General features: G+C 41.7%; 1 protein-coding gene across 1 annotated transcript in view; it reads right to left on the bottom strand.

Annotated features, from left to right (window-relative positions):
- The window catches only part of LOC133066084 (solute carrier family 22 member 10-like), a 32,233-nt gene that overhangs the window by 5,543 nt on the left and 3,690 nt on the right, over nt 1–23,000 (bottom strand). Inside the window, exons 2-6 of the mRNA XM_061156807.1 lie at nt 10,614–10,717; nt 3,962–4,116; nt 3,692–3,860; nt 1,872–1,995; nt 1,190–1,305 (exon numbers count right to left, since the gene is read on the bottom strand). Of these exons, the coding sequence (XP_061012790.1) occupies nt 1,190–1,305; nt 1,872–1,995; nt 3,692–3,860; nt 3,962–4,116; nt 10,614–10,717 (668 nt within the window). The remainder of the gene's footprint in view (nt 1–1,189; nt 1,306–1,871; nt 1,996–3,691; nt 3,861–3,961; nt 4,117–10,613; nt 10,718–23,000) is intronic.

The following is a 23,000-nucleotide window of genomic DNA, read 5'->3' as shown; positions in this document are numbered from 1 at the left end:
AGACGTCTACTAGGATATGTCTGGAAAGAAGTAAATTGTTCAGCTTAGTAGTTACTTCTTAAGATCGGCAGTGGGTATGTATTTTCCAGTGGTTTATGCGTGTGTAAGTCTTCAAAAATTCAGAACTGTATTTAAGGTTTCTCCTCCTGACTCTATCAAAGTTAGTAGTTACATCTCCTCAAGAAATAATAAATAAGATTTACTACAGAAGCCCTTGTGCTAGCACACAAAGTGTATCCAAAATGGGAACAAATAAAGTCCACCAAGTTTGAAGTACATACAGACATTGCAGTGTATTCATGTAATGGAAACTATAACACTGGGGAGAACAGTTTACTGGTACAAGCAACAGAATGGGTGAATCTTCATGAGTGAGCCAGAAGAAAGAAGACCTGTCACAGAACCCTTCTGTCATTTATTATGTGAAGGTTAAGATCAGGCAACACTCATCTGTAGTGATGCAGATGGGAACAGTGCACAGTGGAGGGCAGTGAGGAGGAGATGAGAGTGGGGTAGTGGTGGAGGTGGTGGTGGTTATATGGGTTCTATGAGCAGAACTCCTGGGGAATTAGGATTGTTCTATCTTTATTGTATGTTGGTTACATTGTTAGACATTGAAATACTCATTGATCTGTATTTATTTGTGATCTCTTCACATTACAGTATGCCAGACTTGCTTCAATTAAAATTCAGAGAATAAATGAAGAAAATTAAGTGCCAAAATCTGTACTGTGAGGGAAGTTCTCAACCTCAATCTCCAGTGAAGAGACTGACAGTGTGATATGACTGAACCGTCATCATAAAATCAGTTCCACATGAGTCTTACTTGGCCTGTTTTCCTCATCTTTTAAATGCAAATATGTGTATTACCATATGTGAAACAGATCACCAGTCCAGGTTTGATGCATGAGACAGGGCACTCAGGGCCAGTGCATTGGGATGACCCTGAGGGATGGGATGGGGAGGGAGATGGGAGGGGTGTTCAGGATGGGGGACACGTGTACACCCATGGCTGATTCGTGTCAATATATGGCAAAAATCACTACAACATTGTAAAGTAATTAGCCTCCAATTAAAATAAATACATTAATTAAAAAAATGCAAATATGCCCTTCCTCTCACGATACCGTTATAACATTTGAAATAAATAGATTCGTGTTTCTTCTCACATGCACTGTGTGTAGCCCACCTCACAAAGAACAGGAGACAGGTCCTTTTTCGCAGGTTGGGTGTGCGGAACAAGTCAAACATAGTTGTTTTGGTCTGTGCTATCTCCAGCTCCTCCTGCATGGTCGCTCTCAAACCCTTTAACAACAGCAAACACATATCATTTGCTAACATAGTACCAGGAATTGTGATGTGCGCTGGCACGCAAGAGGATAAGAGACATGTGTTCTCTTTCTTTCTAGTGTATCATATTATACATACAATCACATGTGAACATGAAATGAAGGAAGATGTAGCGAGTTAAGGGAGACTCCAGGAAATTAAACGTTATAATGCTATTTTGAAGAAGAGGCCATAGGTGGTGACTCAAGAGCAGAAAAGTTTTAGATTCAGAGGAAGTGAGCTAAAGGATACTCCTATATGTATCCCTGAATCCCCACCACCGTTCACTTGAATCTATCACAACGTTGTTAATGAGCAATAGTCCAACACAAAATAAAAAAGTTTAAGAAAGAAAGAAGTAGCTGCACAGTGCTCAAAGTTTCTTTTCTACTAGATGCCCATGAAAGACTAGCGAATTTCCATTCTCAACTAGCTGTCCTTGTTAGAAAAGCAGCTTGTCTGTCTCAAGAAGGAGAAGGCAGATATCAGTTTATGATTTCCCTTCAACCAAGTAACGATCTTCCCTTCCCTTTCTCACTCACCTCCAAGTTCAGGGTTTCTTCAGCGTTCTTCATTCCATTTCTGTGTGCAACTATTTTAAGTTCCTTTAAGCCCTCATCTGGTTTATTGGTGATAATCAGCCATCGAGAAGATTCCACCAGCCACCTGATGAAAGATGAGCACGCAAATGCAGTCAGCTGTGCTCAGTCACTCAGTCCTGTCTGACTCCTTGAGACCCCAAGGATTGTAGCCTGCCAGGCTCCTCTGTTCATGGGATTTTCCCGGTAAGAAAACTGGAGTGGATTGCCATTTCCTTCTTTAGGGGATCTTCCTGCCCCAGGGATTGAACCCACATCTCTTGCATCATCTCCTGCATTGGCAGGCAGAATCTTTACCACTAGCACCAGCTGGGAGGCCATTGCTTATTTGTCACATGTCAATTGATAATAGTTGCATTTTGCTTTCAATCTAAAATCTACCACTTCACTTGTTGGATCAGTTAGTTAGTGTTAGCTGCTCAGTTGTATGACTCTTTGTGACCTCATTGACTGTAGCTCGCCAGGCTCCTCTGTCCATGGAATTATCTAGACAAGAATACTGGAGTGGGTTGCTATTCCCTTCTCCAGGTGATCTTCCTGACCCAGGGATTGAATCCAGGTCTCCTGCATTGTAGGCAGATTCTTTACCATCTGAGCCACCAGGGAATATGAGAAATTCCAGATCTATTATACAAATACTAGGAGAATATGAGACCAACTACTCCATGCCAGTGCACTTGAACGTTGTACTACTAGTAAGGAACACAGACTTTGGAGTCAAATTGCCTCTCTGCTTACTCACCAGGAGGATTTACAAGAAGCTTGACAAGCTTAATCTTGAGAGTCCCTCACATGATAATTTCCTTCCACCGTGGCATGGGACAAACAAATTTTTGCACATGATATATATTTACGGTATCTATTCCTTTAAAAAAGAAGCCCCCAAGAATGTCAGCTTAAAGCCTAACAATGACTACAATTACTCCTACTACTACTAGTTATGTTGATAACTAATTATCCAATTCTTAATACCAATTAATAACTAATTACTTCTTTACATCTGCCTCAGTTTTCTCATTAATAACATGGGTACAGTAGTGCTAGCTTCCTTGTAGTGTTGCAAATACAGAATGACTTCATAGATGAGTCTGACGTGGATTAGACTGTCTTCTCTCTCTGAACTCATCTCGCTCTATAAAACCTGTAGTCATCTCTCTGTGTTCTCCTAAATCTGATTTTCCCTAGATTGGTTTTAGTATGGGAATGAAGTTATCCATTAATAATTATTGGTTGCAGGTATTTAAGGGAAGAAGGAGTGCTGAATTCATAATGTAAATTATCTAATCTGCGCGCAAATTTAACTAGTGGAAAATCTTGTTGCTATTTTGTGAAACAGCGCTGTGTAAATTTGCTGCATCTTTTTCGTCCAATTCCATCTGCAATAGAGCAAATCACTGAAAGTTTTTCTGTGACCTGACACATTCCAAAGCCAAAATAGACTTAAAGGTATTACTTTCTTTTTTTTTTTTTTAATAAAAAATTGAGTCTGTATTTTATATTAAGGAAAATAATATTGGAATAGCTCTATGACCTTTATATTGGGAAAGAGTTAGGAACCAGATGGCAGAAAATACCTAGCAGAAAGATTATTGTTACTCCATGTTACGTTTCTCAAATTTCAAATTGCTAAGAATGAACAGGTGAGAGACATGGATTTCAGGTCTAAACAATAAGAATGTGTCAAGGAATAAGAAAATCAGTATATCCCAATTCAATGTGCATTTTATCTTAGATTTCCTTAAGAGAGAGAGAGCACTTCATACCTTGAGGAGAGAAAGAAGACAAAGAAAGGTACAGACACCACTAACTGCAGGGTGCGCCACTCTCGAAAGACAAAAGCCAGTCCTCCCAGGATCATCTGTCCAATACTAAGGGCACAGTATATCAATGTTAATACCATGCCTTTCGACTGGGATCTTGTCCACTCTACAACTGAAAGATATCAAGACAGTGTTATCATGTCAAATAAGTGTAAAATTTCAAGCTCACATTCAAGGCTAAGAAGATGGATTAGATCAAAATTGTTGACTTACTTAGAAGACAGTTGTTTGCTATTACAACTGCAATGGAGCAGCCCGACAAGAAACGTAGGAAGCAGTAAATGAAGATGTTGGGAGTGAAGGTTGTACAGGTCCCAGAGATGGCAAGTTGGAGTAAACACCACCTGAGAATCAGCTTTCGCCCAAACCTACAAAACAGACAGTCAGCTTAGGTGATGTGAGTAATGATAATTTATGGTAACAAATTAAGAAAGCAAAAACATACTCTGAAATTTTAACAAGAGAATCATGTATCTGAAAACTTGAGTAAACAAAAGCTAAATCAACAATGCAAATCCCCATAAAGTAACAATCTTTGACTATATGCAAACAATACAAAAACTTCATCATACAACCACCAGATGACTCTGACACCATATGAAAGAAGCTGTTCATCTGTGTTTTTATTTCTGCTTTGCAAATAGGTTCATCTCTACCATTTTTCTAGATTCCACATATATGTGTTAATTTATGATATTTGTTTTTCTCTTTCTGACTTTTCCCCCTGGTCTTCCAGTGGTTAGGATTCCATGCTTTCACTGCTGAGGGCTTGGGTTCTGTTCCTGATCCGGGAGCTAAAATCCTGCAAGCCAGGTGGCATGGCCAAAAATAAAAATAAAAATAACTTCTCACAGAAGAAACCATGGTGTTTGAAATTGTAACATTTATGTAAGCAGTCGTGTATTAGCATACGTGTTTAACCTGGTATATAGTCTCTCAAGTGTCTGAAACACAAGAGAGCTAAAAGTGTACTTGGGTCTCTAGGACCACACAGGCAAGGCTAAACTGATGCAAAAGATCAGTGGAATAATGCATGAAAGTTGTTGAAGGGTTAGGTAAGAGTCACTCTTTGTTGAATCTGATTTTATTGGCTTAAAGCAATATACTTTTCTAGAACAGAATATAAGAGCACCATAATTCAGCCAGAGGCTGTTATATAAATATCTCAGAGGAAAGAATTACCTAAGATGGAGAATGAAGGGAAAAGAAGGTGCAAAAAATAAGGAAAAGTGAATTCTCTGTTTCATTGGGCATCAAGAAAAGAGGGCTTTAAGATACATGCATCCCATTGTTCATTGCAACTCTATTTACAATAGCAAGGGCATGAAAGCAATCTAATTGTTTGCAGATGAAGGAATGGATAAGGAAGATGCACTACATATCTACAATGGAATATAATTCAGCCATAAAATAGAATGAAATGAGGGCATTTGCAACAACATGGATGGATCTACAGATTGAAATACTGAATAAAATGTCAGACAGAGGAGGAGAAATGTCATATGACATTCCTAATATGCAGACTCTAAAAAAGATATCATAGAAATGAACTTATTTACAAATCAGAAACAGACTCACAGACTTAAAGAACAAACTTATAGTTGTCAGGGAGGAAGGGATAGTTTGGGCATACCAAATGATGATCTCAAATGATGAAAAAGTCTTTTGACATAATACAATACCCTTTCGTGATAAAAAATACTCAGTTAGGTGGTATAGAAGGAATACAACTCAACACAATAAATGTGATATAGACAACGCTTCAGAGAACATCATACTCAGCAGAGACACTTTGAAAGATTTTCCTTTAAGTTCAGGGAAGAAAAAGTGACCACTCACACCAGTCCTATCAACACAATTCTGTAAGTGCTGGTTATAGATATTAGGAAAGATAAAGAAGACAAATATAACCATACTGGAAAAGTAGAATTTTATTTTCTTTGCTACAGATAATATGAACTTGTATATATTAATAGAAAATCCTAAAGATTCAACCAAACAATTTGCTAGAACCAGTCTACAAATTCAGTAACCTGCAAGATACAAAAATCAACATATGAAGTCAAATGCATTTCTATACACCAGTAATGCAATGTCTGAGAAATTTAAAAGGTAGCAATTCCACTTACTATAGCATCAAAGTTGTAAAATAAGTATCAGTTTCATGAAAGAGATGAAATACATAGACACTACAGCAAGACTTTGATGAAAGAACTTGAAGAAGACACAAATAAATGGAAAGATAACCCATGTACATGAATTGGAAGAATTAGTATTGTTTAAATATCTATGCTACCCAAAGCCATCTATAGATTCAATGCAATCTCTATCAAAATTCCAATGGTAATCTTCCCCACTATCAACATGAAGGGTATATGAGAAATCTCTGTATTTTTTGTTTAATTTTGCTATGAACCTAAAACTACTCTAAGAAATAAAGCTTACTAAATAAAAAGTCTTGGGGTTTGAGTTCTGACTCTGCAGTTTACTAATTAAAATGCCCCTGGCTAATTAACTTATTAGACATTGTAAACTGCTGGTACAAGTTGTATTTACTTCCCAGGCTTACCAAAAGAATGAAAGTGAAAAAAATTTCAATGGCATTTCTCACAAAATAGCAAAAGCTATTCTAAAATTTACATGAAATCATACATGTCCCCAAATAGCCAAAGCAATTATGACAAAGAAGATACCAGCTTAGAAGCATCACATTTTTTATTTCAAACTATACTATACAGCTACAGTAATAAAAAGATTATGGTACTGGCATAAAGATGGACACATAATAATGCTCTTATCATGATTCCAGAAATTAATTCTTCAGATATCACATTTGATAAAGGAGCCAGTAATATTCTTTTCAATAATGATGTTGAGAAACTGGGTAATCACATGCAGAAGGATGAACTTTGATCCCTATTCATACCATTCAAAAAATCATTTAAGATGGATTATGACTTAAACCTTACCCTGAAACAGTAAACTCCTGGAAGAAAGCATGAGGAAAAAGCTCTTTGACTCTGGAATTGACAACAGTGTTTTGGATACAATGTCCATCCAAATGGTGTGAGGATCTACCTCATTGTTGTTTTGATTTTTCTAGCAAAGTAATGCTCAAAATTCTCCAAGCTAGGTTTCAACAGTACATGAACTGTGAACTTCCAGATGTTCAAGCTGGATTTAGCAGAGGAAGAGGAGCCAGAGATCAAATTGCCAACATCCATTGGATCATAGAAAAAGCAAGAGAATTCCAGAAAAACGTCTACTTCTGCTTTATTGATTATGTCAACCCTTTGACTGTGTGGATCATTAGAAACTGTGGAAAATTCTTAAAGAGATGGGAATACCAGGCCACTTGACCTGCCTCCTGAGAAATCTGTATGCAGGTCAAGAAGCAACAGTTAGAACCAGACATGGAACAACGGACTGGTTCCAAATTGGGAAAGGAGTACGTCAAGGTTGTATACTGTCACCCTGCTTATTTAGCTTACATGCAGAGTACATCATACTAAATGCCAGGCTGGATGAAGCAAAAGCTGGAATCAAGATTGCTGGGAGAAATATCAATGACCTCAGATATGCAGGTGACACCAACCTTATGGTAGAAAGCAAAGATGAACTAAAGAGCTTCTTGATGAAAGTGAAAGAGGAGAGCGAAAAAGCTGGCTTAAAACTCAACATTCATTTTTAACTGACAGTCACATCGCTTCATGCCAAGTAGATGGGGAAACAATAAAAACAGTGATGAACTTTATTTTCTTAAAATCACTGCAGATGGTGACTGCAGCCATGATATTAAAAGATGCTTGCTCCTTGGAAGAAAAGCTATGACCAACCTAGACAGCTTATTAAAAAGCAGAGAGATTATTTTGCCGACAAACGTCCATTTAGTGAGTACATCATGAGAAACGCTTGGATGGAAGAAGCACAAGCTGGAATCAAGATTGCTGGGAAAAATATCAATAACCTCAGATATGCAGATGACACAACCCTTATGGCAGAAATGAAGAGGAACTAAAAAGTCTCTTGATGAAAGTGAAAGAGGAGGGTGAAAAAGTTGGCTTAAAGCTCAACATTCAGAAAACTAAGATCATGGCATTTGGTCCCATCACTTAATGGGAAATAGATGGGGAAACAGTGGAAACAGTGTCAGACTTTAATTTTTTGGGCTCCAAAATCACTGCAGATGGTGATTGCAGCCATGAATTTAAAAGACGCTTACTCCTTGGAAGGAAAGTTATGACCAACCTAGATGGAATATTAAAAAGCAGAGACATTACTCTGCCAACAAAGGTCTGTCTAGTCACGGCTATGGTTTTTCCAGTGGTCATGTATGGATGTGAGAGTTGGACTGTGAAGAAAGCTGAGCACCGAAAAATTGATGCTTTTGAACTGTGATGTTGAAGGAGACTCTTGGGAGTCACTTGGACTGCAAGGAGATCCAATCAGTACATCCTAAAGGAGATCAGTCCTTGGTGTTCATTGGAAGGACTGATGCTGAAGCTGAAACTCCAGTTTGGCCACCTCATGTGAAGAGTTGACTCATTGGAAAAGACCCTGATGCTGGGAGGGATTGGGGGCAGGGGGAGAAGGGGACAACAGAGGATGAGATGGCTGGATGGCATCACCGACTCGATGGACATGAGTTTGAGTAAACTCCGGGAGCTGGTGATGGACAGGGAGGCCTGGCGTGCTGCGATTCATGAGGTTGCAAAGAGTCGGACACGACTGAGCGACTGAACTAAACTGAACTGAATTGAACTGATGGTTCTTCCAGTACTCATGTATGGACGTGAGAGTTGGACTATAAAGAAAGCTGAGTGCAGAAGAATTGATGCTTTTGAACTGTGGTGTTGGAGAAGACACTTGAGAGTCCCTTGGACTGCAAGGGGATCAAACCAGTTGATCCTAAAGGCAATCAGTCCTGAATATTCATTGGAAGGACTGATGCTGAAGCTGAAACTCCAAAACTTTGGCCACCTGCTGCAAAGAACTTACTCATTGGAAAAGACTCTGATGCTGGGAAAGATTGAAGGCAGGAGGAGGGGACAACAGAGGATAAGATGGTTGGATGGCATCACTGACTCGATGGACAAGAGTTTGAGCAAGCTCCAGGAGTTGGTGATGGACAGGGAAGCCTGGTGTGCTGCAGCCCACTGGGTCACAAAGAGTTGGACACGACTGAGCGACTGAGCTGAATTGAACTGATGATCAATCATGTTAAGTATGTCTTCATATACCTGTTGACTACTTCTTTGTCTTTTTTTGAAGAACTATCTACTGAGCTCCTTTGCCCAAATTTAGCAACAGGTTATTTATGGTGGTTTTTTTTTTCTATTGGTTGTAGTAATTCCCTGTACATTTTGGATATTAACTCTTTATCTGACTCATAGCTTTCAAATATTTTTATCTCATTCTACATATTTCCTTTTTGTTTTGTCAATCATTTCTTTTGCTATGCAGCAGACTTGTTTTGACATAATCTTCCTTACCTATTTATGTTTTTGATACCAGTGCTCATAAACTTTTTACCTATGTCAGTTTAAAATCCTTAGCTTAGCTACAATGTTATCTCTTCACCTAATTTTCCACTCTCAACTCCTATCATAACTCACACCGACACACAAACCCAGATATCTATGACTCTATGCTCATCTAAACACTCAATCAGCATTTTATTATGAATAGTCCTAAAAGGCTCAGTCAGTAGGCTGATCCAAATGAGCACTCTGATCCAGAAATCTTTGACTAATTACACTGAGGTGATACTGTCAGAGTCCACAATTTTCAGTTCTAAGATTAAATGATATTAGGCTTACAAATGACAAGGGATACTTACTCTAAGCCTCCCATTTCCCCTATAGGAGACTTGAATGTGTAGCTGCCATATTTGTCCTATTGCTTTAAGAAGGTACTTTAAGAACGACCACTGTCAGGCACAGGATAATCCAAACTTCTCACACCACATATTGTGACACATGAGGTCTATGAATTAGTTAATTGCCTTGTATGGTGGCAAATATTACCTGTAAGCAGGCTTTTTCTTTCTTTCTTTTTAACATAATCACACAGCCAGATTATAGACACAATTATTTCTACTCCAACTTCAGTACCATCCCAGAAAGCACAGAAGTTTCATAGAGCACTAATTACAGTAGGGTAACCATGATATGGGCTTCCTAGGTGGCTCCGTGGTAAAGAATCTGCCTGCCAATGCGGGAACGCAGAAGACATGGTTGATCCCTGGGTTGGGAAGATCTCCTGGAGGAGCAAATTGGCAACCAAGTCCAGTATTCTTGCCTAGAAAATCCTTTGGACAGAGGAACCTGGAGGGATACAGTCCGTAGGGTCGTAAAGAGTCGGACACCCTGAGTGACTGAACACACACACACACAAGACTGTGACATGAGGACCAAGGTAGGAACCTGCAAGCGTTTAGCTCACTGATCTGTGAGGGACACACAGACTTCATGGCAAAGGGCTACAACTCTGTTTCTTCAAACAGGCTGAGCCACCTATCTTGAAAATACCTTCTCTTATCTCATTGGTAACTCCTTCTCATCTTTATGAGGTCTCTCTAATTTTATGGTAACTTGCCTCTAAAAATTGTCCCGAAATGCCCCCCACCCTTAATCTTATGGAAAGGTTATTTCTGTGTTAAAACAGAGAGATCTGTGGCAACAAATCACATTCATCACAATGAGTCTAATTCTGAATTTCTATCCATAGCTCCCTGGAAACCAAGGCAACCCACAACAGCATAAATTGTGTCCTGGAACTAAAGAAACATTTCCTTATGAATTAAGTAATCATAAACTGTGAACACACCACAGAGGAGGGGCAGCAGTGATGTGGAGATACTCACCTGTCTGAGAGATGGCCGTAGATGAGGCCCCCCACCAGTGTTCCAACCATGACTAGGGATTGAATCAACGGTTTCTGTGACTGTTGGTCACATACGAGGTCCCACTGGAAGAGAAAGAAATCAGCACAGAGGAGCTTCACAGTATGTTATATCCTTAAATATCTGCTCAGTCTAATAGCCCTTTAATGAACTACTCTCTGGTCTCCTTTACAACCTTTACTTCTCCATATCATTCCAGTCACAGCTTAGGCATGAGTTTTTCAGATCCTCAGCTAAATCTCGTAGGTTATATCAGGGCCAATCTTCATGTTCACTTAGCACTGCATACATCAATGTTTCTGTCTTTTGTTTTGTTGTTCAGTTGCTAAGTCGAGTGTGACTCTTTGTGATCCCATGGACTGCAGCACACCAGGCTCCTCTGTCTTACACTATCTCCCAGAGTTTGCTCAAATTCATGTCCATTGAGTCAGTGATGCTATCTAACCATTTCATCCCCTGACACTCCCTTCTGCTTTTGAGTTCAATCTTTCCCAGCATTAAGGTCTTTTCCAATGAATCAGATCTTCCCATCAGGTGGCCAAAGTACTGGAGCTTCAGTTTCAGCATCAGTCCTTCCAATGAGTATTCAGGGTTGATTTCCACTAGGATTGACTGGTTTGATTTCCTTGCAGTCCAAGGAACTCTCCAGAGTCTTATTTAGCACCACAATTCAAAAGCATCAATTCTTGGGCACAGACTTCTTGATGATCCAATGCCCACATCCATACATGACTACTGAAAAAATCATAGCTTTGGCTATATGGACCTTTGTCGACAAGTGATGTATCTGCTCTTTAACATGTCTTGATTTGTCATAGCTTTCCTTCCAAGGAGCAAGTGTCCTTTAATTTCATGGCTGCGGTCACTGTCTGCAGTGATTTTGGACACACTAAACACATTTAAAAAAAATTTATGATGCCTGGATTTTACATTTAGGATGAAATGCACTCTGATTTCATTTTTTGACAAGTAGCCAGGACATGGAAATTAAAAAATTAATACACGTATTTCCAATTTGCAAGTAAGGCAAGAACATTCTACCAAGGGTAGTTTTCACATATTATATCTTTTCTAACTGTACACCTTCACACAATTTAAAGCTTTGTGATACTAAAATTCATTTCTAGTTTGTTTTTTCACTACACTTAATATTGAAAAATAAAGTGCCTTTTTCATTTCTGGTTTCCTCAGAGTATATGACTAGTAGTGGGATTGCTGAGTCTTATGGTGGTTTTATTCTTAGTTTTTTTTTTTTTTTTTTTTAAAGAATCTCTATGCTGTTTTCCATAGTGATTGTATCAGTTTGCATTCCCACCAACAGTATAAAAGGGTTCCCTTTTCTTCACACCCTGGCCAGCATTTATTGTTTGTAGACTTTTTGATGATGGCTATTCTGACTGGGTTGGGAAGATCCCCTGGAGAAGGGAAAGGCTACCCACTCCAGTATTCTGGCCTAGAGAATTCCATGGGCTGTTTAGTCCATGGGATTGCAAAGAGTCAGACACAACTGAGTGACTTTCACTTTCATATTCTGACTGGTATGAGATAATACCTCATTGTGGTTTTTATTTGCATTTCTCTAATAATGAGCAATGTTGAGCATCTTTTCATGTATTATTAGCCATCTCTATGTCTTTGGAAAATATCTGTTTAGGTCTTCTGCCCACTTTTTAAAAAAATTATTTTTTATTAAAGGGTAATTGCTTTATAGAATTTTGCTGTTTTCTGTCAATCCTCAACATGAATCAGCCATAGGTATACATATATACACTTCCTTTTGAAGCTCCCTCCCATCTCCCTCCCCACCCCACCCCTCTAGGTTGATGCAGAGCCCCTGTTTGAATTTCTTTAGCCATACAGCAAATTCCTGTTGACTATCTATTTTACATTTGGTAATCTAAGTTTCCAAGTTACTGTTTCCATACATTTCACCCTCTTCTCTCCTCTACCCATGTCCATAAGTCTATTCTCTATGTCTGTTTCTCCATTGTTGTCCTGTAAGTAAACTCTTCAATACCATTTTTCTAGATTCGTATATATGTGTTAGAATACGGTATTTATTTATGTTTCTCTTTCTGACTCACTTCACTCTGTATAATAGATTCTAGGTTCATCCACCTCATTAGAATTGACTCAGATGCATTCCTTTTTATGGCTGAGTAATATTCCATTGTGTATATGTACCACAACTTCTTTATCCATTCATCTGTCGATGGACATCTAGGTTGCTTCCATGTTCTAGCTATTGTAAATAGTGCTGCAATGAACAATGGGATACATGTGTCTCTTTCAGTTTTGGTTTCCTCAGGGTATATGCCTAGGAGCGGGGTTGCTGGGTCATATGGTGGTTTCATTCCTCATTTTTTAAGGAATCTCCACACCATTTTCCATAGAGGCTGTATCAATTTACATTTCCAGTGCAAAGGCAATCCCTTTTCTCCACACCTCCAGCATTTATTGTTTGTAGACATTTTGATGAGGGCCATTCTGACTGGTGTGAGATGATATCTCATTGTCATTTTGATTTGCATTTCTCTAATAATGAGTGATGTTGAGCATCTTGTCATGTGTTTGTTTATCATCTGTATGTCTTCTTTGAATAAATGTCTGCTTAGGTCTTTTTCACACTCTTTGATTGGGTTGTTTGTTTTTCTGGTATTGAGTTGTTTGAGCTGCTTGTATATTTTGGAAATTAATCCCTTGCCAATTTTTTCATTTGCTATTATTTCCCCCCATTCTGAGGGTTGTTGTTTCATGTTGCTTATAGTTTCCTTTGCTGTGCAAAAGCTTTTAAGTTTAATCAGGTCCCACTTGTTTACTTTTGTTTTTATTTCCCTTACTCTAGGAGGTGGGTCATAGGGAATCTTGCATTGATTTATGTCATCGAGTGTTCTGCCTATGTTTTCCTCTAAGAGTTTTATAATTTCTGGTCTTACATTTAGGTTTTTAATGCATTTTGAGTTTATCTTTGTGTATGGTGTTAGGAAGTGTTCTAATTTCATTCTTTTACATGTAGCTGTCCAGTCTCCCCAGCACCATTTATTGAAGAGACTGTCTTTGCCCCATTGTATATTCTTGCCTTCTTTTTAAAAAATAAGTTACTCAAAGGTGCATGGGTTTATTGCTTGGGCTTGTTTCTGTGCCAGTACCATACTGTCTTGATGACTGTAGTTAGTAGTATAATCTGAAGTCAGGAAGATTGGTTCTTCCTGTTCCATTCTTCTTTCTCAAGATTGCTTTGGCTATTCAGGGTCTTTTGTGTTTCCATATGAATTGTGAAATTTTTTGTTCTGGTTCTGTGAAAAATGCCATTGCTAATTTGACAGGGATTGCGTTGAACCTGTAGATTGCATTTGGTAGTATGGTCATTTTCACAATATTGATTCTTCCTACCCAGAACATGGAATATCTCTCTAGCTGTTTATGTCATCTTTGATTCTTTCATTAGTGTCTTATAATTTCTGTGTGCAGTTCTTTTGTCTCCTTAGGTAAGTTTATTCCTGGATATTTAATTCTTTTTGTTTCAATGGTGACTGGGATGGATTCCTTAATTTCTCTTTCTGGTTTTTCATTGTTAGTATATAGAAATGCAAGTGATTTCTGTGCATTGATTTTGTATCCTGCAACTTTGCTAAATTCACTGATTAACTCCAGCAATTTTCTGTTACTATCTTTAGGGTTTTCTGTGTACAGTATCATGTCATCTGCAAACAGTGAGAGTTTTACTTCTTTTCTGACCTGGATTTGTTTTATTTCTTTTTCTTCTCTGATTGCTGTAGCTAGGTCATCCAGAACTATGTTGAATAATAGTGGCAAAAGTGGACACCCTTCTCGTTTTCCTGATCTTAGGGGGAATGCTTTCAGTTTTTCACCATTGAGAATAATGTTTGTGTTATGCCCGATGTCCGAATCCCCGAGCGGGAAGAGAGAAGGCCTCCAAGACAATGCAACTCGCAGGAAGGGAAGTTTATTACTGACTCGAGCCAGGACTCTCCGCCCGCAACCAACGCAATGGTGCGAGTCAGAGAGCCCCGAGCCCAAGCTGTTACACAAATTTATAGGGTGAGAAGCGGATTGGTTACACGTTTGCAAAGCAATTTCGTTGGTCAATACTTTTGCGCGTGGGACTTTCCTGGGGGTTTCCGCCCCATTCCTAATTTCCTAATTGGCAACCAGTGGTCAGTATTAAGTGAAAGCTAATTGGTATTGGATCCAGGTGGCCTGATAATCTTACCAAGTAGGAAGGCCTACTCCTAATCTGAGCTGCGTTACTTCTGCTCGCCTCACATTCCCCCCTGTCTGTTGTTCAAGTAGAGGAATCTTCCTCTTTTCCATCCTGGGCCACTGACACTATAAGTGGACCCAGGAGGGTGGAAATTTAAGTAGTCAGCCAGGGGGAGTGTTGAAAACAAGACTCAAACCATCTCTGCTGGGCTTCCCATTCTCTCTTTCTAATCAAGACCACCTCAGACAAGGAAGTCAAAGACTTCTCTAAATGACTGATTGATTCTCTTCATCTACAGCAGCTTGTAGGGAGGAAATCCCTTGGCCTTGCAGAGATAGTAAAGCTTGGTTTACCCATATCTGAGGTACTTGGCCCTGCGGGTTGCACCACACTTGGGGCTACCAAATCTCTGTTTCCTACGGCCCATTCCCAGGGCCCATCACAAGAGGTCACACAGCTTCAGCTCCTGCCATAATCAGCAGGAGAACTAGGAGACCTCCCGGCGGACAAGTTTCAGTTTCAAAGGATTTGACAGGTGAGGACTCGCCTTCCATTCTTCTCGCGCTTTTTCCTGTTCTTCCGGTGTGGCTTGCCGCACGTGATTGCAGTGAACCCAGGGTCCAATCCCGTCGACTTTGACAGCAGTAGGAGTGGTAAGGAGAACAACATAAGGGCCTTTCCATCTAGGTTCTAATACTTTAGATTGGTGTCGTTTTACCCAAACCCAATCACCTGGGCCAATATCATGTGAGGGGATGGCCCCCTTATTTTGACCCTCGTGTATCTCTTGAATCAATTTCCAAACATGATTATGTACTTTACTTAATTCCATCAGAGTTTGCTGGAATTGTCCCAAAGTAGGGGGTGGCAGGCATTTTCCTTTAAAAATAGGACACACAGGAGGGGGTCTTCCATACAGAATCTCAAAAGGGTAAGATTCAGCTTATAAGGGGTGTTATGCGCCCGAAAGAGTGCAAAGGGAAGGAGGGTCACCCAGTCCCCACCAGTCTCTATTGCCAACTTCGTCAAAGTTTCTTTTAGAGTCCAATTCATTCTCTCAACCTGTCCTGAGCTCTGGGGATTATATTCACAACGTAACTTCCATTTCATCCCCAGAGCTCGGGCCAGCCCTTGTACAATCTGGCTCACAAAGGCAGGTCCGTTATCAGAGCCCATAGTCATCGGCAGCCCTTACCTAGGCACTATTTCCTCTAAGATCTTTTTAGCAACCACTATTGCTGTCTTTCCCTTAGCGGGGAAGGCTTCCACCCACCCTGAGAAGGTATCTACCAGAACCAACAGATCCTGGTCTTACCTCAGTGCTTTCATTTATCTACTGAGAGTCTTCTTCAGAAATCTATCTCCCAGTGTTGCCCTGGCTCTTCCCCTCGGTACCTCGTTCCTGTGTGCTGCTTTTTCCCTGTCCTCATCAGCTGGCACGCTATGCAAGCCTGGATTATCTCTCGTCCAGTTGTATTTTCAACATGCAGATTCAGTCCATCATTTATCTACTGCGTGTCTTCTTCAGAGACTAGGAGGGCGAGGGAGCCTGAAGTAGACCTTCACAGAATCATAGATAGTGCAGTCAGAGTGCCAATCATGATGATGCAGGCAAAGAGTCCCTTCCATACACCTCTAAATCCAAGTCTCTTGAGGACTTGAGAGGCACTGCTACCCTTCTCTTTATGCAACACAGCAAAGCAGGCAAACTTCATCATGGTGTATGGTATCTGTTAACCTGGTTGGGTTTGAATTCGAACCTTAGCAGCTTCCATAGGAGCCAGAGCAAGGTCAGCAAAGAATTCAGCACTGGCAGAGGCAGCCAAATACAGTGATGTGCGCCACAGATAGGCATTCTCCTCTACTTCTGTGGGTCCACCTGCATACAGCATTTCACTAAATCCAGAGGAACAACAGCAGTGTGTGTCAGACCACAACTTAAGACCTCACCAAAGCCACACAGTGTATAAAACTTCGCAGAGCCATATTCACAACTGTACTCTTCTACCGCGGTGGCTCCCGCTTTTCTTTGCCCATCTTTAGGCAGGGCAAGGGCTGGGGAGCAGAAGGACCTCTGGGTGGCAAGTCTGATTCATAGAGGTCCTCACTCAGAGCCTCTTGAACCCCTGTGGGATTACCGGTTGGCCTTCCCCCTCGGTCCACTCAAAGGCAAATATCTCCTGGCTCTGGGCCGCCAGGGGTAGGCTGAAAAAGGCATCTTTCAAGTCCAACACAGTGTACCAAGTGTACTCAGGCAGCAAACTGCTCAGGAAGGTATACAGGTTAGAGACAGTGGGGTGTATGTCACTCACCGTTTGTTGACTTCTCGCAGGTAATCTGTCCCCCCTGGCTTCTTCACCAGCAGTAAGGGGGTGTTCCAAGGGGATTGACACCGCTTGAGAATGCCGGCATCCATGAGACGTCGAATGTGGGGAGTGATCCTCCACCGAGCTTCCTGGCTCATGGGGTACTATCTCACCCTCACAGGAGTTGCCTAGGCCTTTAGCTCGATGACGACCGGATGTCTGTTTGGCCAGTCCCATCCCTGCCTTTTCAGCCCAGGCCAACGGGTATTTATTCATCTCTTAAGGCTAGGGATAAGACATGTATCGGCTGTCCAAGTCCATCCATGACTGTCATTCTCCCAGCTCTGTAGGCTTAACTGAATAAAACCCAATGGCCTCTCCTTTCTTCCACAGAGTCTTAGCATAATCAGTACTGCTATGACACAGGAATGGGATCTCCTTTCTCTCCATTTCCTGCTTTAACCACTCTCTCCCCAAGAGTTCTCACCTGCTTAAGCCCCTCTCTAGAAGGGACAGATGTTTTCACAATATCATCAATAGCCCACCACTGATCAGCAAGGTAAAGTGCCACAGCTGTGAGTAATCTTCAGTAGAATTTTCCAGTTCCTCATGACTGCAATTCTACTTTTCGTTACCCAGGACTTGGGGAGGGGTGCCGAGTCTTGACTCCCCTAGTCACTGTCTTCCCCCACATATAGAACTCGAGTTCCAGGGGAGATTCTCTCTCTCTGGGTCGTACCTCTCCTCAGGTCCCTCTTAGGGCACTCATTTTTCCAGTGCCCCTGTTCTCTGCAGTAGGCGCACTGATCTTTCTTTAGGGCCTGCCTTTTTGGTTTCTGTTTTTCTCCCGTCCAGGGGTCTCGAGGTTCCCTCAAGTCTGTTCCGGCTTTTATCCCCGCAAAAAGAATCTGGGCTAGCTCCCTCTGGTTCTTCCACTTTTCCCTTGTTCTATATTCTCTATCTTCCTTCCTGATCTTCTCAGCTAATTCCCTTTCCTCCCGTCGAATTCTTTCTTCCCTTTCTTCTGGGGTCTCCCTATTATTAAATACCCTTTCAGCTACTTTCAATAAATCCTGAATCGTCTGTTCTCCCAATCCCTCTATCTTTTGTAATTTCTTTCTAATATCTGGGGCTGCCTGATTTACAAACGCTAACAGGACTGCAGCGCGTGACTCCTCAGCCTGGGGGTCCATAGGTGCATATTGCCTGAAAGCTTCCATCAGCCTCTCTAGGAAGGCTGCCGGGCTTTCAGTGGGCTCTTGCCTTACTAAATTTACCTTTGCCAAATTTGTCGGCTTTCTTGCTGCGGCCCGCAGGCCAGCCATCAGAGTCTGGCGGTACACTCAGAGATGCTCCCTACCTTCTGCTCGCTCAAAATCCCAGTTAGGCCGCAACAGAGGAAACCCCTCGTCCATGAGATGAGGCTGGGCGGTTGGCCTCCCATCGACCCCCGGGACCCGTTTCCATGCCTCTGCCAGAATTCGCTCCCTTTCTTCTGTGGTGAAGAGCACCTGCAACAGCTGCTGACAATCGTCCCAGGTGGGGTTGTGAGTGAACAAAATGGAATCTAAGAGGTCAATGAGGCCTTGGGGTTTCTCTGAGAAAGGAGGGTTTTGGGTCTTCCAATTGTACAGGTCACTCGTGGAAAAGGGCCAGTACTGATAGGTTCACTATCCGTCCAGGTTAGCTGGTCCCACTCGGACGGGGAGCACCTGAATAGAGGATGAAGGTAACTCTGGGTCCCCAGGATCTTGCCCACCCCTATCTCCCCTAGTTCTCCCCCAGGTCCCCAATGCCGGTCCCCCCTCACGGTTGGTTCCTGTTGGCCCTCTTAATCCTCTTGGTTCACCCATAGGAGCTTCCCTCCTCAGAGGGATTTGCAAGGAGGGCGCATATGGCGGAGGCCTCACCTCCGTTTCTAGGTCTATCAGGTTTGGACAAGATGATTCCTGAAAGACTAGTTTTGGGTCCTCTTTCTTTTTTGTTTTCTCTGGGGGGGTCTTCATCACCAGGACCTGTGAGTTAGAAGAGCTAGGAGGTTGAACGAAAGATTTTAACCACCTAGGCGGATCTTCCACTAGATCCTGCCAAACCATGACATAGGGGACCTGATCTGGACGGCCCCAGGGATCCAGAGCCATAACCTTCTCCTTCACAGCCTGTATGATGGACGGTTGAAGGGTGCCTTCTGGAGGCCATCCAACCTGGAAGGCGGGCCACTCTGCAGAGCAAAAGGTTATTAATTTACTTTTCTTGACTAGAGAAGACAAGCCATGGGCCCTGGCCCTGACATCCAAAAAATGGTCAGTCATGAGGGAAAGTGGGGTAGATTCCCCCTGACCCATGGTAAATGGTAACTGTTTATCTTGCTAGGGGCGGGCACCCTAGGGGTTTCTAGCTTCTTCCGTGACCCCCTTATCCTCTCACGGGAGTCTTCAAGTGGCAGGCACCCTAATGGCCTTTAAGTGCCTGACCCGTGCCAACACAAAGAATTTTAAAGGAGAGTTTCACCCGGTCGGGCTCTAGTTACTGAGGCTCACTTATTGTAGGGCCTTCAGAGTCCGCCAGAGTGTAGCCCTGGCCGGGACTCATCAATTGCCCCCACAACTGCTCGCCTGTTCACTGAAACTCCTGAAAAGAGTAGGAATGAGACCAGAGACAATGCCGGCACACACACAAACACGGACAAACACGGAGAGCTGAAGACAAACACACGGACAGACAAACGTCAGCCGACAACACAGCACTGGGTTTTTGGGCCCCCTGACCAGACTCGGGATCAGGAGAAGAATTCTCCTTCCCACAGAGCCGGCTGCCTTCCAGCGCACTCGCTGGCCTCGGCCTTATGCCGGCTGGAGAAAGCTTTCTCCTGTGCCAGATACCTTCCTGCTTCACAGCAGGGCCCTGGAATTACTCTGGACTTCCTGTGCCAAACACCTTCCTGCTTCACAGCAGGGCCCCGGAATTACTCTGGGCTTTTCCCGTGCCAGATACCTTCCTGCTTCACAGCAGGGCCCCGGAATTACTCTGGGCTTTTCCCGTGCCAGATACCTTCCTGCTTCACAGCAGGGCCCCGGAATTACTCTGGGCTTTTCCCGTGCCAGATACCTTCCTGCTTCACAGCAGGGCCCCGGAATTACTCTGGGCTTTTCCCGTGCCAGATAGCTTCCTGCTTCACAGCAGGGCCCCAGAATTACTCTGGACTTCCTGTGCCAGATACCTTCCTGCTTCACAGCAGGGCCCAGGAATTACTCTGGACTTCCTGTGCCAGATACCTTCCTGCTTCACAGCAGGGCCCCAGAATTACTCTGGACTTCCTGTCCTGCCTAAGACAATGCTGGCACACACACAAACACAGAGAGCCAAAGACAAACACACAGACAGCTGACAACACAGCGCTGGGTTTTTGGGCCCCCTGAGTTTTCCTGAGCACCGGTGCTATTATCTATCCTTCCCCTCTGTCCTGGAAGTGTTCTCTTCCCCCGGTAAAGGGATCCCGGACGAGCCCCCAAATGTTATGCCTGATGTCCGAATCCCCGAGCGGGAAGAGAGAAGGCCTCCAAGACAATGCAACTTGCAGGAAGGGAAGTTTATTACTGACTCTAGCCAGGACTCTCCGCCCGCAACCAACGCAGTAGTGCAAGTCAGAGAGCCCCAAGCCCAAGCTGTTACACAAATTTATAGGGTGAGAAGCGGATTGGTTACACGTTTGCAAAGCAATTTCATTGGTCAATACTTTCGCATGCGCGGGACTTTCCTGGGGGCTTCCGCCCCATTCCTAATTTCCTAATTGGCAACCAGTGGTCAGTATTAAGTGAAAGCTAATTGGTCCTAATTGGCTAATTGGTTGTATCCAGGTGGCCTGATAATCTTACCAAGTAGGAAGGCCTACTCCTAATCTAAGCTGCGTTACTTCTGCTCGCCTCACAGTTTGCTGTAGGTTTATCATATATGGCCTTTACTATGTTGAGGTAGCTTTCTTCTATGCCCATTTTTTGAAGAGGTTTAATCATAAATTGTACTGGAGTGGGTTGCCATTTCCTTCTCCAAAATTGGTGCTGAATTCTGTCAAAGGCTTTTTCTGCATCTATTGAGATATGGCTTTTGTCTTTCAGTTTGTTAATATGGTGTATCACATTGATTGATTTGCATATGTTGAAGAATCCTTGCATTCCTGGAACAAACCCAACTTGATCATGGTGTTTGAGCTTTTTGATGTATTGCTGAATTCTGTTTGCTAAAATTCTGTTGAGGACTTTTGCATTTACGTTCATCAGTGATATTGGCCTATAGTTTTCTTTTTTTGTGTTGTCTTTGTCTGGTTTTGGTATCAGGGTGATGATGGGCTCATAGAATGACTTTGAAAGTGTTCCTTCCTCTGCAATTTTTTGAAAGAGTTTTAGAAGGATAGTATTAGCTCTTCTCTAAATGTTTGATAGAATTCTTCTGTGAAGCCATCTGGTCTTGGGCTTTTGTTTTTTGGGAGATTTTTGACCACAGCTTCAATTTCAGTGCTTGTAATTGTTCATAATTTCTGTTTCTTCCTGGTTCAGTCTTGGAAGATCGAACTTGTCTAAGAATCTGTCCATTTCTTCCAGGTTATCCATTTTATTGCCATATAGTTGTTCATAATAGTCTCTTATAATCCTTTGTATTTCAGCATTGTCTGTTGCAACCTCTCCTTTTTCATGTCTAATTTTGTTGATTTGATTCTTCTCTGTTTTTTTCTTGATGAGTCTGGCTACAGGCTTGCAATTTTATCTTCTCAAAGAACCAGCTTTTAGTTTTATAATTCTTTACTATTGTTTCCATCATTTCTTTTTCATTTATTTCTTCTCAGATCTTATGATTTCTTTCCTTCTACTAATTTTGGGGTGTTTTTGTTCTTTTTCCAGTTGTTATAGGTCTAAAGTTAAGTTGTCTATTCGATGTTTTTCTTGTTTCTTGAGGTAAGATTGTATTGCTATAAACTCCCCTCTTAGAAGTGCTTTTGCTGCATCCCACAAGTTTTGAGTTGTCATGTTTTCATTGTCATTTGTTTCTAGAAATCTTTTGATTTCCCTTTTGATTTCTTCAGTAACCTGTTGGTTATTTAGAAATGTGTTGTTTAATCTCCATGTGTTTGTGTTTCTTACCGCTCTTTTTCTTGTAATTGATATCTAGTCTCATAACGCTGTCATCAGAGAAAATGCTTGATATGATTTCAATTTTCTTAAATTTACTGAGGTTTGATTTGTGACCCAAGATGTGGTCTATCCTGGAGAATGTCCCATGTGCACTTGAGAAGAAGGTGTATTCTTCTGCATTCAGATGGAATGTCCTGAAGATATCAATGAGATCCATCTCATCTAATGCATCATTTAAGATTTATGTTTCCTTATTTTCTGTTTTGATGATCTGTCCATTGATGTGAGTGGAGTGTTAAAGTCTTCTACTATTATTGTGTTACTGTCAATTTCTCCTTTTACGTCTGTTAGTGTTTGTCTTATGTATTGAGGTGCTCCTATGTTGAGTGCATAGATATTTACGATTGTTATGTCTTCCTCTTGGATTGATCCCTTGATCATTATGTAGTGTTCTTCCTTATCTCTTGTAATCCTCTTTATTTTACAGTCTATTTTGTCTGATATGAGGATTGCTACTCCAGCTTTCTTTTGCTTCGCATTTGAATGGAATATGTTTTCCATCCTCTGACTTTCAGTCTACATGTGTCTTGAGGTCTGACGTGGGTTTCTTGTAGACAGCATATATATGGGTCTTGTTTTTGTGTCCATTCAGCCAGTCTGTGTCTTTTGGTTGGAGCACTTAATCATTTAC

This window comes from Dama dama, chromosome 2 (genome assembly GCF_033118175.1).
Source record: "Dama dama isolate Ldn47 chromosome 2, ASM3311817v1, whole genome shotgun sequence".
Lineage (NCBI taxonomy): Eukaryota > Metazoa > Chordata > Mammalia > Artiodactyla > Cervidae > Dama > Dama dama.
Note: the sequence above shows the minus strand (reverse complement) of the source record. Positions and strands in the feature narration are given on the sequence as shown.